The sequence below is a fragment of the Nannospalax galili genome, unplaced genomic scaffold (assembly GCF_000622305.1).
Source record: "Nannospalax galili isolate Female #2095 unplaced genomic scaffold, S.galili_v1.0 scaffold974, whole genome shotgun sequence".
NCBI lineage: Eukaryota > Metazoa > Chordata > Mammalia > Rodentia > Spalacidae > Nannospalax > Nannospalax galili.
In genome coordinates this window covers 2922184-2939797 of record NW_008335438.1, presented here as the reverse complement: position 1 = coordinate 2939797, position 17614 = coordinate 2922184, and the positions used below count along the sequence as shown (strand labels likewise).

Here is a 17614-nt window from a genome sequence, read left to right as displayed (position 1 = left end):
CAGAACAGTTGTAAAAATTATGACATAACAAGCCCTCAGTATGTGTTGGGTACTATGCTAAGCATTTTAAGTAATCTTATTTAAAATTCCTTACCACCCTATGAACTGAGGCTTATATAATATAATCTGGATTGCAGAGCTTTAAAACCAAAAGGGCTCCTTGAGGAACAGAGGAGAAACATGGCCACAGAGATACTCCAACACTACGCAGTGGCTATTCAACAGGTGATAAGCCAGGAACCAGGACCCTGCCAGAGCTCCACCATCTGGATTATTTATTATTTATTGTAGCACTAGAGGCTACAATACATAAGTTATTAGATCAGTGGGCTGTGAGAAAACTAGGTGGCTTTAAAACCTAAGAGTTGGTTTCTAGCCAGCAGTAGTAGAGAGAGGCAAGAAGGGCATGCCAAGCTCTACTCAGTTGCATGCATACGTACCACAGTTGACCTCCCCTCCGAAGGCCAGCGGGCAGAGGCAATGGTATTTGTCCACTCCTTCGGGAACACATGTGCCTCCATTCTGGCAGGGCTGAGAGTCACAGGGGCCTATTAGAAAGATACCTATTCAGAGCCAAGCACACAGGCACAGGGGTGAAGAGGGTTGGCTTGAAGGGTGGTTCCTGCTTTCTGTCCCCACTGTTCACTAGCAGAGCAGCCAAACTCCAGCAACAGAGAAAGAACAAAGTACCTAAAAGAGAGCCTGGATGCAGTCAGAAGGCCTTGGATGGCCCTGTGTCAATTACATCCATGAAACTGGGCATCCATGAAACTGGGTTCCTATTGTGATACCACGTCAGTGGCCATCATTACCCAGGGCTACAGAAGAAGGGCCTAGTGACAAATTTGTGCTACATCCGAGCCTACTGTGGATGAAGCTCCCAGTAGCATCAAGATGACAGCATGGGTGTGGGTATCTTAAGACTCAGAATTCTGGGGGTGAGGGAGCGAAGAAGCCCTTCCATTTTTAGGAACCTATGGTTGTCTAAGGACTTCTATGTCCTAGTACAGGAGAATGACAAGCTTTGGCATCCTAGAGTCAGGCAGCTCAGAGATGAATGTGACCTTTTGTACCGTGCAGGCACCTTAATTCACCTCTGCAGGCTTCCCTGTCCTCATCTGAGCAGAGAGCTGGTCCCTACACTTTTCCCATGGTGTTATTGTGGGCATGAAATAAACTAACCCATGGGAAGTTCTGATGTAAAGCCAGTGCTCTCAGGAGGTAATAAAGAATTTGCTTTTGAATGCAAAGTACAGACTGTGAGTGATACTTACTCAAGACTGATACATGACACAGGAAACCACAGCCTATGTCAAAGCCAGGCCACTCTAAAGTGTCTGATGATACCCTATGACCACTCACTATTTGAGCTCTGCACCCTTAGCAGTTATTACAAAATGTAGTTAAGACCCCATGACCTCCCTCCCAGGGTCAGAGAGAATTTGCAGGTCTTCATGGATTAGTGAATTCACAGGGCAAAGAATGGCTGAGTGTGGGCACCATTGAGTCTGGCAATTTCTTTTTTTCTTTCTGCTTCAAAACATTATTATTTAGTTGTTACATCACTAATTAAAGCATAGACATTTTAAAGGGAGAAGTTGCTGAGGCAAATTCTGGGTACCTTCAGTGGTCTGTTGTCTTGGTAAGCTGGAACATCACAGGAACTCCTGAGGGTTCATGAACTGAGCCACAGAGGCTTTAATTGAGCATTTTCAATGGGCTAGGTCCTCTGCTAACCCTTACCCATGCAAGGCCTCATTTCATCCTCAAAACCAGCCTAAGACATGGAGACACCCCCAACCCCCATCCAATCTCTATTTTATAGAGGAGGAAGCTTCAGTTGGATGAACAAAAGTCCTATGTTGAAGGCTGAATGTCTGGTCAGGGCAGAGCAGGGACTCAAACTTGGATCACTCTGGTCCCAAACCATAAGTCCTCAAACTCTTATCCCAGCGCCGCTAAAATCCCATTGTCAGTTTCCCTTATGCATCTGAGGCCAGAGATGTTGGAACTTCACCTTTGAAAGGAGGTACCAAGGAGATCACATGACCCAGGGTAGGAACCGTCTCTGCCTGCCTGAAAACTGCTGGCTGTGCTCCTTACCTCACCAGGAGTAGCAAACCCACACAAGGCCAGGCATCAACACTTGGGGGGGGGCAATTTTAGCTTGCAGGACAGTGAGTGGCACTGGAACTCTGGGTAAAGAGCAATGAGGGTACACTGGGGGCCATGGTAAATGATGAGCCAGTGGTAGTAATTGGGACTCTATAGTGATGAAGCATTTCCTTGGGCTAATGACTCTTCACTAGGACATCAAGAATGATGCCGTCTATCATATAGAGGGTGAGAACACTGTAGACCTCTTGCAAACATGACTCCAATTGATACAGGAGGAAACCACTCAGATATCTGGCCAAAGTGTGCCAATCTCTGCCTCTAACAAATACAAGGAACACTGGCTAAGGGGGGTAATTCCAATTCCATTCTCAGTGAAAATATACCATCAAGCAGATGGATGGTGAGTACACGGAAACATATGTCTCAGCCGATAGATGTCCTATTCCTTTGCCCTGGAACTCATCCCAACACTACCCACCTCTGCCTAGGAATGTCAGTGCCCCCTTACAAAATAGCCTAGATCCAGAGCTCAGAGAGAATCAGTGAATCCAAGAGGCAGATCATACCTGGGCAGGTGGTCCTGTAGCAGGTGGCAGGGTGGCTTAGGAACACTCTCTTCCAGCTACAATTCAAGGAAACAGAGAGGTAGAGAGATCAAAGATTACCACTCAAAGCTTGTCCCCAGTGGGACAAGAAACACCGTATTTTCCTTCTTGATTCTGTCCTAACTTTTATTTGCATACAGAGTAGGGAATGTTTCAAACTATCCAGAGACAAGAAAAAAAAAAAAAGTAAGCTCTAAGTTAGGTGTCACAGAGATGTGTGCACACAATATTAAGCTGTAAGAACATCTTTTCTTAGGGTTCTGATGGTGAGGAAGAAGGTTGAGTGGCCAGGGTTCCAGGCCACCTATAGTGGTCTGGCCCTGTTCCTTCACCCCAAATGTGCTGCTTCTATCCAGTCTGGACCAGTGTCCTCAAAAGTTCCAAAAGCTCAAGAGGATTTGAAAGCCATCAGACCTTATGACTGAACCCTAGCATTCTGTGATAACAGCCACATGTCCCAGGTATCCCCACTGGTACCTAGACTCCACAGCTATCTGGAGAGATGAAGCCCTCTATATTGCAGGTGGGGAATGCTCCCAACGGAACATGGGATTGGGATCCAAACACTGACCATCTTGACTCCAAATTCATGCCACTGCCATGACTTCCTCCCCGACCCTGAGTCTCTGGGGTGATGGGCCCTGCTACAGCAGAAGGACTTGCTCAACTGCTGGGCAGAAAGCCCCCTCTTGGCAGCCAGCAGCCCAACAAGGCCTCAACCTAAGGAGGCTCTGGGGCCTTGGCCAAAAAGCTCTCTAAAACAAGACTCCTCAGAAAGTTCTCAGGTTGCCTGCCCAGAGGCAGGGTGATGGAGATGCCCCTGGGCTAGGACTTTTCTGTGGTAAAACCAGAGAGAAATTATGTCAAGGGAGATCTCAAGGAATTTCTGAAATGACAAATTTACCAGGCTGTTGGTCCATCAGAGAACACTCTTCCCTCCTGGGTCTACTCCTGGTAGCCTCATAAAGACACAAATCCCTGCCCAGAAGGCTCTGAAGCCAGGGGCATCAATCTCTTAGGCCCTGTTGGAGCAGATACTGCCAATGGTGACTTTGGCTGTCCTCAGAGACCTTCATGTGGATTGTCCTGACCTCTCTGCTGTCTGGACACAGATGCTACTTCCCTTGTCAGGCCTTCCTTGACATCTATTCCCAATGCAACCCCACCTGCAGCCATCTGGGGTAGCCCAGGCTAAGTGTTCAGGAAACTGACAGACTTACTAAGTAGCTGTGTCTGCCCTGTTCTCCCAGAGCCCTGGCCCTGCCCCCCTCCCAGGTCTCCTCCCATTTCTGTCACATGTTCTATAGCCCTATTTAGCACTCAACCCAGAATGCCGATCTCCCTGCAGCTCTAGAGCACTCGGCACTGGGGGAAGGAACCCTACCCAGGCCCTGCCATGTCTCTGCCATCAGATCATGTAACATACCTGTAGAAGGGACAGCGCAAAGCCATCACGGCATCAGCCTGCCTTGATCCCCTCCAGCACAGGGCATTGCCAGCCAGCTCCCTAATGGTCTCCAGCGTCTTTCGCTCACAGGGGTGAGCTTCCACTCTGCAGTCTGTGTCAGAAGACTCCATAAGATAGCAGATGCCTCAGGCCACTGCTCCCTAGAGCAGCTGCTGTGGGGTTCTACGCCACCCCTAGCCCTGGAACCCACAGCCTCTCTCAGGGAAGAACACTGAGGTAAGCAGATAATGTCAACATCCCTGCCCAGGGCCGCACATAGTTTTCACAGAGTATGCACACAGGAACTTTCTATGTAATAAGTGTCACTTTAGCTCTGGGGTGGACCCTGGCAGGTGCCCCAAGCTCAGTCTCCCTGCGCTCCTCCATGCAGCCAAAGAAAGGAGGCAAGGGTTTGGTCTTCCTCCTCAGGAAGGGACAGGACCTAGATTTGACCCCAATCCTCAGGCTCCTCTTCCCCAACAGATACAAGCTTAGAACTCTAGCTAGGAAACCCAGAGGGTGGGTCATAGGGAGACAGAACAGAGAGCCCTGGACAGAAGTTACCTGTTTCTCTTGCTACCCCTTCCCGGGAGGCTCTTGCCACAGGAACCCTGCTCAGGCCACAGCCCAGTTCTTTAGGTTCAAGGCCATTCTCTCCCAGGCTGGATAGTCCTACCTGGATCAGCAGTGGTGCAGAGCGCTGAGCTGCTGAGCGTGCTGAGGAGGCCGTTGGTAGCATCCTCCACTTGCTCAGCCAACAGCACATGTTGCTCCTTTGGCTCACTGGCCAGCTCGAGTAGCTCCTCCCACCTGGGTGAGAAGTTCCAACATCTCACGGTACCATGCCCCCTCTCCTCCTGCCTACCTCTCCCCTGGACTACAATATCATCCCACTGACCCCAAGGCAGCCTTGCAGCAACCTCATCCATCCAGGAAGTCCTCAAGGAAGCCCAGCTACAGGTCATCATGTGCTAAAATGCATAAACTCCCTCAGATAGGAGCTTCACCTTAGACCTACCAGTTCATGTTCAAGACACAGTCCTAAGAGATTCAACTGTCTGCTTGTCTAAAATCCATGGCCGATAAGAAAAACAACCAGAAAGCAAATGAAAGAAAGTTGTTGGGAATGAGAGCAAGCAAAGGGCAAACAAAGACAGCTAGTGACAGAAAAAGACTGGAATATGATACACAGTGGACAGGAGAGCCTCAAGGTCAGCAACACGAGGCTGTGCAAGGAATGCGGCAGCACCCTCCAAGCCCAGATAGCATCACTGCCAGTGCCCGGGGCTAAATGATGCATGGGATAATCCTGGGTTATGAAGAAGTAAGCTAACACTGAGAAATTTCTTTGTAAAAAGAGGAGGCAAATAAATACTAAAAAAAATTTTTTTGAAGGGCCAATGAGCTAGCTCAGTGGGTGAAGGCACTTTTGCCAAGCCTGATGACCTGAGTTCAATCCACATGGTGGAAGGAAAGAATCGACTCCTAAGAGGTGTCCTCTGACTACCACAACATGTACTGCGGCACATATGCCCTCTCCACTTCCCTACAATGGATGGATGGATGGATGGATGTTAAACATTAAAAAAGACAGATGGGGCAGTCAATGAAGTGGGGAGAATGAAAATCCTGCCACTGAAAATTCAGCCAAACAGACCAAGGTCAGGTAACAGGGCAAGAACTTCATTGTACTCCAGACTTCACTAGTGCCAAACTCTCCATTCTTGCCTGAATTCACATTAACTAGGCTTTTCTCCCAGCACCTAGTCCTACCAGTCAAACAGCTGGCACACAGAAAGGGGCGTCTCAGACGTGGCCTGCCCGTTCCATCCCCCACTGTTCTGACCCAGCAAAAGGCTTTCTCAAAAGCTGTTCAGCAAATTCAGGTACAAGTCAGGGTGGAAAACCATCAGCAAAGAGTAAGTAGGAAAAGGGGTCAGAGACAGAGTCAGCATGCTGTCAAATCTCAGAGTGCAGAATGCCAGACTGATACTTCCCCGTCTTCTCTCCCATGTTAATGAACAGCACCACCATCCACTCTGGGGCTGAGGCCCAAATCCTCCTTTCCTTCCAACCCACATCTGACTCAGCAGCCATTGCTCTACCCTTACAACACATCCCAAGTCCAACCATGCTTCCGTGCCTCGGCAGGACCCAGCTGCTCGTTGCTTTGAACATGACTGTCTCTAGTGTGAGCTGTTTCTAAACCTCTTGCCTAGTCCCCCAGCCAGTGTGATTGCCTAAGGATATTTTTCTGCTCTGGACCCTAAAATCTTCACAAAAAAACTCCAAAATCCTCACCAATATCCAGAAGAGTTATTTTTGTTTCCATGTATGCATGCACATGTACATGTATATGTTTGGTGTGTGGAAGGAGGCCAGAGGAGGCTATCAGTTGCCCACTCTAGCACTCTCCATGTTATCCCTTGAAGCAGGATCTCCCACTGGACCTGAAGCTTGCTGGTCTGGAGATAGGCTGATGACTAGCAAGCCTGGGCAACCCTCCTGTCTCTGCCCCTCCATAGCTTTGTGGTGACAGGTACACAGAGTCATGCCTGGTTTTTTATATAAGATGCTTGAAATCCAAATTTAGGGCCTCACATGTGTGCAGGAAGCACTCTTACCCACAGAACCACCTCCCTAGCCCCCTTCAGCAGTCTTTGTACCCCAACTCTTCCCATCTCACCTACTCATTTCTCTTAAAATATATTTATTAATTTTTTATGTGTATGAAAGTATTGTCTGCATGTATATAAGTGCACCCATGCTGTGCAATGCCCTTGGAGGTGAGAAGAGTGTGTCTAGTTCCCCTGGAACTGGAGTTACGGTTGTGAGCTGCCATGTGGGTGCTGGGAATAGAACCCAGGTCTTCTGCAAGAGAAGCCAGTGCTATTAACCACTGAGCCATCTCTCCAGCCCCTCACCTACTCATTTCTTGTGATTCTATAGCTTATACAGTGGGCCCCAGCTTCTTGTGGGTTGTTTTACTGCATGTTTAACACATCAAGCTGCTGCCTCAAGGCCTTTGCTCTCGTCATGGCCTGACTACTTTGCCTGTTTCTTAAAATACTTGCTGTTCACATCATTCAAGTTTCTTCATAGAAAGTGATCTCTCAAAGCAGCCTTTACCCCTCTTGGCTCCCTATCTGTCTTTAGCCTTGTAGCCTCTCACTCCTTTGATTCTGTTTCTAGCACAAATCATAGTTATTCATTTGCTTGCTTATCATCTAGTTGTTTTTTTTTTTCCATGAGGTAGGGATTTATATTGTTGTCTCTGTATCCTAAGAACCTAGGCTTGTGTCCAGCGAGTGGAAGAAACCTAAATTGATTTAGAGAAAATAATAATATGCTGGTCAAATAAAGAAGTTTCTAAGTCTAAGCACAGTGCCCAGCCCAGAGTCATCCCACTTAATAACTGTAACAACTGGAGACCCAAGGGCTGGGCGCCGTTTCCATTTTTACAGTTGAGAGTCTTGGGGGCCTATGTCCCTCTCTTCCAGAAGGCAGGTTTACCCAGTACCTGAATAAGCATAGCTAGGGAGGGGCAGAGAGTCACAGACACCCCATCCCTCCTTATCAGCATCAGAAGTATGTGACTCAGGCCAATCAGAACTGAATTAGCAGAAGCTGGGGAGGGTTTCCTCTATCTTTCCAGGATATTTATCCAGGATGGAGCTGGGAAGTTGTAGGCTAGCATGCTGTCCATGGCCCTGGCTCCTGCTTCCCCAGGGAGCCTGGCTGGGAAGAGAGGCCCACAGGTAAGAGAGCATGAGAGATGGGTGATGGATGGGGAGATCAGAATGGCACTAGAGCCCCTAGTTCCTGCCCACCTAGAGGGTCTGCTGACCCAGCTGGGGTAGTGAGAGGACTCCATCAATTTCTATTTGTCCAATGAGTTTGAGTTGACTCAGGGTGCTTGTAACCAAATGTTCAGATAAAATCAGAGCTAACATTAAAACTCAGACTTCCAAAGGTTGGGATGCTCTATGCATTGGAGCCAGAACCAGCAGAGCAAGGAAGACAGAACCATGTAAGGACCAGGCAGTTCTCCCAGTTCCCCAGTTGTGCAGTGGCTGTGAAGGTTCTTGAGGGCTCTTTCAGCCATGTCACTGTCCCTGGGCCCACTGCTTGAGAACTGACCCAGAGTGACCAGGGCACTTACCTGGGAAACCGGACCCCCACGGCAAACACAGTGACGTCCCTTTCCTTCAGCTGCTTGGCTGGCAGTGCCACAGACCCCTGGGACTTGCCGTCAGTGACTATGATGAGGAACTGGGGTACAGAACCATTTCTGCCCCCAGGGAATCCTCTGTGCAAAAGGTGTTTCAGAGCAAGACCTGTCTCTGTGCGTCCTCCTCTGAGGACAGGAAGAGGAAAAAAGGAAGAAGAAAGTCAGTGAGACAAAGTTGGGAGGAGAGCCCAGAAGTAATGGGCTTCTGATATTAGAGAATGGCTGTGGTGCCTAGCAGAGGCCCAAAGGGACATTTTCTCCATCTAAACCACAAGGATGAATAAATGCTAACCCTTTCTGTGGATCGGGAGTTCATCTGCACCTCTGTGTTAATGTTTTGTACATGTAGGTATTTTTATTTTATCCCTGAAGTCCCACAGATAAATCTGAGTTGACAATCTCATTGGCTAACATCCACTCCCTTCTTGACATGGCTCAGCATCTTCCGGGGCTGGGAAAGCAGAAGTATGAGTTTGAGAAAATTGTGTGTTCAGTAAGAATTTCTAAGAATAATATACAGGAATTTCCATGATTCAGCCTTTGTGGGTCACGTCCAGGACCATGGTTGAGTACTGGAAGGCAGACCATTGAGCCACCTCCAGTCCAGGTCACAGTGGTCTAGAATTAAACATTTTCTGTTTCAAGGTTTTGGAGATTGTCCAATGCCCATTAGCCCCACTGTATGGTCGGTTCACTGGGCTTAGAATCTCAGAGCCACATTTCTACACTCTTCAAAGAGGAGGATTACCCGGGCTGATGGCTAGCTTTGGGTGTCAGGCTGGGCAGAAAATGGTAACTCATTACAATGGATTTGAGGTAAATTGTTGGCTTACCGAGGCCAAACCTTTTAGCTGATGACAGTATCTCCAAACACGAGCCACTGTGGAAGCAGATGGACTTGCCACAGTGATTTACCACAGGCCTATAGAAAGCCTTGTTGGAGAACCATTCTGTGATGTTGACTGATGGGGGGAGGGGCGCGCGCGCGCACACACACACACACACACACACACACACACATATCGTCAGATTTTTCTATAACTGTAAGTACACACAATGCCTGCCCTCAGCTCAGTCCTGTGAGAGGACCCTGCCGTCATTCTTCTAATGCATAAACATCCAACCAATTAGAAGCGTGGAAGCAAGGGTACAGAGTGCTCTCTCATTCTCTTGCTCACTCGCCCTGACACAGGTCCCCTGCCCAGGCACCTTTCCTTCAAGCAGCTACTTAAAAAGCCAGGCTCCTTTCATTTCAAGCTCCCCAAATTCTCCCAGTCTGCATTTAGCAGAGGGATGGAGAAAGAGTACAGACATTAAGCCTGGGAAGATTTATTGACCAGACCTAGAATATTCTTCATTTTTACTACTTTCATCTTATACAAGTTCTTAAAGGGCAATTCTCTTTGTGAAGCTTCATTAAGTTCATAAATGCCAATAAGAATGGAGAACTCCTCAAACAAGGACTTAGCCTACAATATAGAGCAGCAACATCATCAATTTAAAACCCACTTGCTCTTCTCAACCACTAATATTTACTGTGGACTACAAATGAGACCAGGAAGCAGAACATGAACCACACTCAAAGAACTCCCAGGCCAGCTAACAAAGGTATTTGGGCAAGGAGGTACATCTCAGGAATTCTGAGAAGGGAATCCATGATGGGTCAGAGGGCAGAATGCACCAATGGCATCATAGGGAAGGAAGTACCTGACACAATCTGGGAAAATAGAAAAGAAAAAAATAAAAGGCAGTGTGCTGGAGCTAATACATAGAGCTCTGCTCTGGCAATGGGCTTACCTGTGGGTGCAACAATGTCATTGAATCCCATTGAATCCCAAAGCTTTTCTTGCTTTCTATCTTATACAAGCTCTTCATGAACAATTCTCCTTGAGGAGCTCCACTAAGTTAATAAATGGCAACAGGAATTAACAACTCCTAGAATCTACAGCTGTCACTGTTACATGCTAAAGAGAACCAAGAAGATTCCCATGACTGCTAGTTTAGCAAAGCTCTGTCTGCAGAATCTTCTTTAAGGGCTCACTGAGCTTCCCCTGGCAACCACAGACTTCACATACCAGTCCCTAAATGTAGTCTTACAACTAACTATGGGAAAAGGCTTAAGTGTTATTTTCATTAAACAGGGAGGAGAGATCCCTGCTCTGAGAATCTCAGTGATAACTGCTGATATTTTCTGGGCTTTTACCACATGCCAGGCATTGTGCTCAACCTATTTATACAAGGAAGCATAGCGGCAAATACAGACACACACACATGAGCTTAGCATACTGTCCTGTTGTCATTACAGCTTTCTGGGAAGTTCAGAAAAAAGGTCTTTTCTAAGGTTAAACAGCTCCACTGGTACGGACAGGATTTGAATCCTGAGCTTTCTGCGTCTAGAGCCCGTCTTTAACTATATGGCTACTCAGCCAAGCCACCCACCTCTGACCCACCTAGTGGAGGGTCAGAAGTGGAGTGTAATCCCATTCAAGCTAATTCTAAAACTGTTCTTTCCTCTCTAGGGGTCAGCAACAGTACAACCTATGAACCAAACCTTTCCAGCTGCCCATTTCAAACATTGGAAAAGAGCCATCCCAAGTCATCTCTGTACTATTTATGCAAAGACTATGGAACCTACAAATAATTAAAGTTATTGAATATATGAGCTTTTACTGAAGATGTCTGACACTTGTTCTATACTATTCTGCCTAAATGGTCATAAAACTCCTCCACAAAGCCCAGGTGCCCAGTAGCCAGGGAGTACCCTTCACCTGCTCAGGCAGTGAGCTCCATGGACACCTGGCAGTGATCTTAGACTCTGCATTTCTCAGTCAGGCTTTGCTCTCTCATCCTAGGGCATCTTTTGCCTCCTGGCTTATGACTGCTGCTCTTCCTATACAAGGACCAAAAGAAAAGGCACTTGTTCTCCATGACCCTGTATCCACTTATCAGGCAGGCCTGCTTTTGACTGCTTCAGAGCTACACAGTGTTCCTTTCCATTTACCACATTCAGGGGAAGCCTTGGGTTCAATCCAGACTTTGTTTTTTAAAACAGGGAGGAGAACACATTCAATTCAAAATTCACTACATGCCGAAGCACAGGAGTATGAAACTCTCAACCCAGATTTTCTAAGTCTATGGCTGCCTCTTCTTTCACTAGCTTGTGGTTAGAGAAAAGTTAAATTTTAAAGACATGAAGGCCCATGTCACCCACAACATGGGTATGATGGTATCTACATTCCAAGTGGCTCAGTACCCACTGGCTTCTCCCAGGTAAACACCTCTGCTGGTTTCCTGCCAAGGACAGGGGAACATCTGACCTCTGGGAATGAGAAGAAACCCCACCACTGATTCCTCAGACTATTTCTAACTCCAAGTCTGTTCTGAGCTCAGTGGCTGTTTCCTCACAAGGAGGTTGGAGGTTAACATGCAGAGATTTCCCTGAAGTCTCTAACATCACACTAAATTAGATGGAAAGTTGAGGGTTCGTAGATGGGCTACTGTCTTGAGTGGGGGTTAGGTTTGCTACTAGGCATGGGACTTTTGGGAGAGGGAGAGTCTATACATGCCTAGAACCTAAGGATTAATCAAGTGATTAAGAACACCTGAGTTTAAGGGGCTCAAATGCCTTTTATGTGAAAGCTAGGCCAGGTGAATTTTTGAAAAGTGACCTAGCCTGAGTCCAACTTCCTTCCATGCTAAAGTGGGGAAAGGGATGGTGTGGTCTAAGGATGAAGTGGGAGTTCAGCTCCTCCTTGGACCTCATGAGCGTGCTATCAAGACTGTCCAGCAGCCTACTGTAAGAAACTGATCTTTGCAGCCAAGTCTCACAATCACAGAACAGACTTTGAAAAATGCTCTGTAAGTCCCACTGTAAGCAGAAGGAAGTTGATTACAGCTTTTTGTTGTTGTTTCTTTTTTTGTTTGTTTCTTTTAAGACAGGGTCTCCCTATAGTCCCAGCTGTCCTGGAACTCACTATGTAGACCAGGCTAGCCTTGAACTCACAGAGCTCTGCCTGTCTCTGCTTCCAGAGTGCTGGGATTAAAGGCATGCACCACCACACCTGGCTAAAATTGTTTTTTCTTGTTTTTTTTTTTTTCTTTCCGTGCTGGGGCTTGAACTCAGGGCCACATGAATGATAGGCAAACACTCTACAAACTGAGCTACAGCCCCAGCCTTACAGCTTTTTAAAAAATGATAGACAAAAATCCTAGGCTCAATCTAAATATTTCCTTTTGGAGGGATGAGAAATGATTAAATACAGAGAGGCATATTCTTCAGATTATTACACAACCATTCATAAGAGCAACATGAAAATATAGTTTTATGTAAAGTGCAGGTCAAATTATATATTAAGTAAAAATGTTAAAAGGAACAAATGTATTATAATTCCAGCTATCCTAAGAGCTATGTTTAAATGTGGGTTGAGAGAAGCTAAAAGGGCTGGAGATGGTTTCAGGCTAAGGCAAAATGGTTGGGTGAAAGAGCTACAAGGGAAGCAAAGGGTTCAGTCATAGAGGACTTGGGCCTGGGTTATTATGAGATTAATGCAGTGAGCCTGTGTGCGCCAGTTGGCCAGGAGCTCTGGAATCCAGGAAGCAGCTACCAATTAGATTTTATCTGATTTTATATTACCAGAAGCAGAATATTGGGAGGCTTGACTGGTACATCTTAAAACTTCTTGCAAATCAGCAACAAGATAGTCAGGGTGGTTTCTTAGCATACTTTGACAAGTACGCCTTGGTCTGGAAAGATGAATGGGCACTGGGTTTAGGTAGAGCTTCTGTAAGCAGACAGTGTTGAAAGCTTTGCTGCAGAAAAAAAAAGGGAAGAGAACGGGGAGGTCACCACTTCCACTGGCTCAGCATTCCTCCACTCTGAGGCACACCAGCCATCAGTAGTGTCCTCAGTGACCCAACCACCGGGGTCCACACTGAGCTGCAGCCTCCCTGCCTTGTTGCAAGGATGTGTATTATGTAAACACATCCCTAAAGAAGAGCTGAACCTATTCAGATAAAGGAGCTCCATCATTTATTCCCAGAATTCTTCTGGACTTATTTTTTACATTTACTTATTGGGATGTAGTAGTACACACATGCCACAATGTGCAGGTAGAGGTCAGAGGACATCCTGCAAGGTGGAAGGGGGTCAATTCTGTCCTTCCATCATGTGGCTTCTTGGGATTAGATTCAGGTTATCAGGCTTGGTGGCAAGTACGTTACCTGCTAACAGTACTCTCAGTACAGGTGAAAGAGGCTCAGCTGATTGTCAGAGAGGGAGAAGAGGTGGGTGGGAAGAGGTGGAATAGGGTGGCTGGGTGGGGCCTAATACCCTGCTCTACAGAAGGGGGAATTGGAATACATACTAGTCGATCTCCAGTGTGTCTTTTTGTAACAATTCGTTGCAACTGCTTTAGTTTTACAGATCACTCATTTGAATCAGCCACCCAAGTGGGTTTTAAACTTTTATTTTTTCATTTTATGTGTGTGTTTTGCCTACAATGTATGTAAGTGCATCCATGTGTGCAATGCCCATGGAGACCAGAAGAGGGCATCAGAGCCCCTGGAACTGGAGTTACTGATGGCTCTTAGCTGCCATGTGGGGGCTGTGAATAGAACCTGGGTCCTCTGCAAGAGCAGCCCGTGCTCTTAACTGCTGAGCATCTCTTCAACCCCTAGTGCACACATTTTTGTGGCAGCATACTTTTTGTTTTCTTGAAGTGGAATTGCTGGGTCATCTGGTGGCTCCATAAGTTCGAAGAATGCTACCAGCAACTCTATGAGTTGTTTTACTCTTTCTACATCCTTGTCAACATTTGTTATAATCTACCTTCTACTTGAGCCTTCCTAGTAGGTATGAAAGGACATCTCACTGTGGGTCTACTTTGTACTTCCCTACTAACCATGGTGAGCATGTTTCCATGCTATTGGCCATTGTCTAACCTCCCTGGAAAAAAATGGTCTATTTAAAAGGTTTCTTTTGGAGACAATGAAAATGAAAATTTATATTATGGCAGTAGCTGAATAACTTGGTAAAAATATACTCAGAACCACTGAATTCTATACATTAAATGTATGGATTTCGTGGTAGATATTATATTTCAAAGGCTCTGAGTTAGAGTATAACAGTCCTAGGGAAGGGACAAGGGTGGGTTTCTTCCTTTTGTGTTCTATTGCTTGCTATTTGCTCTGATCCTGTTCAGGGCATGCAGGGCAGAGGACCGGGCTAGGATAAACAATCTAAGATAATCATGGGTCCCCAGGCACCCAACGGCTGCAGGACCTCCAAGTGCCTGCTTGCCATGGCCTGTGTAAAGCCTCAGGTGTTTGAGAGCATTGATACACACCTGTGACTGGGGAAAGGCGCTCAGGGTTCAGGACCTTTGCAGTTGGTTGGCAGTTATGACTGGCTAGGACAAGAGACCTCAGGACTTCACTGGACTCTGGCACACGGGGCAGCAGAGACCAGAGCAGAACTAGAGATCAGAGTTGGACAAGCCAAAGTCATTCTTCTGTGAGGACTTATAAAAAACACTGTATGATGTATGTACATAAATATGTGTGTGTACATGTATAACACATTCACACACAGATTACACACATATAATATACATAAAACATCCATACACAAAATGTATATACAAATACATATGAGCAAAAACACACATCAGTGGACTTATGAGAGTACAGTCATAGCCCCACTACATACACGTTTATACAGTGTCTAAACAGACGAGTGCATTAACAGCTATCCACAATTTTAAAGCACTCTCAGCAGCAAAAGAGAACTTAACTCTTTTTAGACTGGAAAAAAAATGAGGCTAGCAGAGAGGTTTCTGTGGCCAGCTGGGACCAACACCCCATGTTCTTCCTACATTTCACCCCACTCTGGATCTTCAATAACCTCTTTCAGGTAACTGTCAAGCACACATAATAGCAGCTTATACATGTATTTTCAACTATTGTTTAAATTCCCACCTGGATATTATCATGCAGTAATGAGGGTGGTCTTGAGAAGATAACTCACAGTACCTACTATGCACAGCTGGGGTGCTGGAAGCAGCCCACAGCCCTAGAAGTGAGGGTAAAGTAGGGCCAGACCCTTCAAGGCTTTGGTGTCAGTGTGTCTGGTTATACATACTTGAAAACTATCCTCTTGATTTTTGCTTTCACGTCCTGTCGGGTTGAAAAGGAGTCCAAGGGGAATTCCAGATGAGGCATGGACCCGAACTGCAAGGCTCCCACTCTGACCTGCAAGAGGAGACAGAGCCCAGGAGCCCAAGAGACCGGGGTCAAATCATGAACATTCCAGGGGAAAAACTAGATGAGGAAGGCTAGCAACCCTGTCTCACGGCCACCTAACAAATCTGATGCGGGAGCTTTGGCCAGCTTCCCTGAAAAATGGTTCCAAAGACCAGATGGAAAATCTAGACGGAAATGGTCACATATGCCTATGCTCTCTAAGACAGTTAATCATCTTGGCCCATTACCCCCACCCCACCCCCACCCCCAAAGGCAGCTACTCGGCAGAGCTGTGAGCAGCTTTAGAGGGTTCTGCTCACATCTGCTAATGGCCTCCAGGCTTGGATGCTGTTGCACAAACTCATGTATCATCTCATCTGATCACAGAGGCCTAGTTAATGCCCACATTACTGAGGGCAAGACAAATACACAGATGACACTGTGCAAGGGCTTGCTTGCTGAGGACTAGGAAAGAAAGGAGGTCTGGCCATTGGACTTTGAAAGTCTCGAAGGTTCCACTGCACCACTTATTTCCTTCCTCAGAAGCCAATATAGACTGTTAGCAAAATGCTTTCAAACTCAACCAAAGGTTCCACAGAAACTATCCCCCCGGCCACCATCCCTGGTGACTAATACTTCACTGAGGGTCAGTCCCTCTGGCCTGATCCTGCTAAGCTAGAGAAAGGTCAGGTCTCTAGACCAGAGAGTCAGACTGAGGGACAATAACCAGCTCCCCAAAAGAGACAAGCGACAGTAGAGTTGAAGGTTCTCTACAGTGAGAGAGTGAGAGACCTGGTGAATTCACACAGATGTGCTTTCTAACTGAAGAGGCCATAGGAGAAAACCCTGTATATGCCTTGAAAACCTGGAACTGGAAAGCTCAGTAAAGTTATGAGGCTTGAAACAGTGAGCACGGTAAGCAGTCAGGCTTCCTCTTCAGGGCCCAAGTGCAGCACCAAACCTTCAGTTCACCAAACCCCGTAGACACACCACATTCTCACTGACTACACTCATGCCGGTGCTGGCAAAGACTTCAAATGGGCCAAGCGATCACTTTAAGCCACTACAGGGCCTTTTCCTCTCTACTTGCATTCCTTAGTGACAAGCCTTGGCAGGCCTGGCACATGGGGGGTACAATGAATGGATGCCCTCTTTCACCCAGCCAGTGTCCCACGGACTGGAAGCTGTTGGGCATGTAAAACAGGAAGAAATTCAAGTTTTGGGTGGACATGTGGGGAGACAGGCACCAGGAGTCAGAACAGTAGAGAAACTCAAGAAGTTTACCAGAAAGAAGCCTTCCATGGTTTCCCTTGAATTTAACATGTGATAAGGGTGAGGGACAATTTTAAACCACTGGAAAAAAAAGATGGTATTGACCAATATTGGGACAACTCGATAGGCACCTACACACACTTAAAGAGAAACTGCAAAAGGATTCAAGCTAGCTGGGCGTGGTGGCACACACCTTTGATGCCAGCACTGGGGAGGCAGACAGATCCAAGGCCACCCTGGTCTACATAGCAAGTTCCAGGCTAGCTGGGGTTACAGGGAGACCCTGTATCAAAAAGACAAAAAAAAAAAAAGCTTCAAGTGTGATAAATTTAACCATGAACATTCTAGAACTCTTGGGGAAATTCCCTTGTTGCTTGAAAGTGGAAGACTTTACTCTGAACAAAAATTCAGTCTGTAATTCTTTAAAAGTTGTGAATACTGATAAATCTGTACACTCCACCTCCCCTAAAAAAATTCTGCAGGCTAAAACACTTTTTTTTTTTCCTGGTCTTTTTGAGACAGGGTCTCCCTGTAGCCCCAGCTGTCCTGGAACTTACTATGTAGACCAGGCTGGCCTTGAAGTCACAGAGATCCGCCTGTCTCTGCCTCCCAAGTGCTGGGATTAAAGGTGTACACCACCACGCCCAGCTAAAACACACTTTTACACAAGCAAAAATATAGAAAAAATGGAAAGATTTTTTC

The 17614-nt window shown here is 46.5% G+C and overlaps 1 protein-coding gene across 1 annotated transcript in view; it reads right to left on the bottom strand.

Moving 5' to 3' along the window:
- Vwa2 (von Willebrand factor A domain containing 2) overlaps positions 1-17614 on the bottom strand; it is a 36742-nt gene that overhangs the window by 5464 nt on the left and 13664 nt on the right. Inside the window, exons 4-9 of the mRNA XM_008830226.3 lie at positions 15540-15649; positions 8333-8527; positions 4847-4980; positions 4150-4282; positions 2685-2740; positions 441-548 (exon numbers count right to left, since the gene is read on the bottom strand). Of these exons, the coding sequence (XP_008828448.1) occupies positions 441-548; positions 2685-2740; positions 4150-4282; positions 4847-4980; positions 8333-8527; positions 15540-15649 (736 nt within the window). The remainder of the gene's footprint in view (positions 1-440; positions 549-2684; positions 2741-4149; positions 4283-4846; positions 4981-8332; positions 8528-15539; positions 15650-17614) is intronic.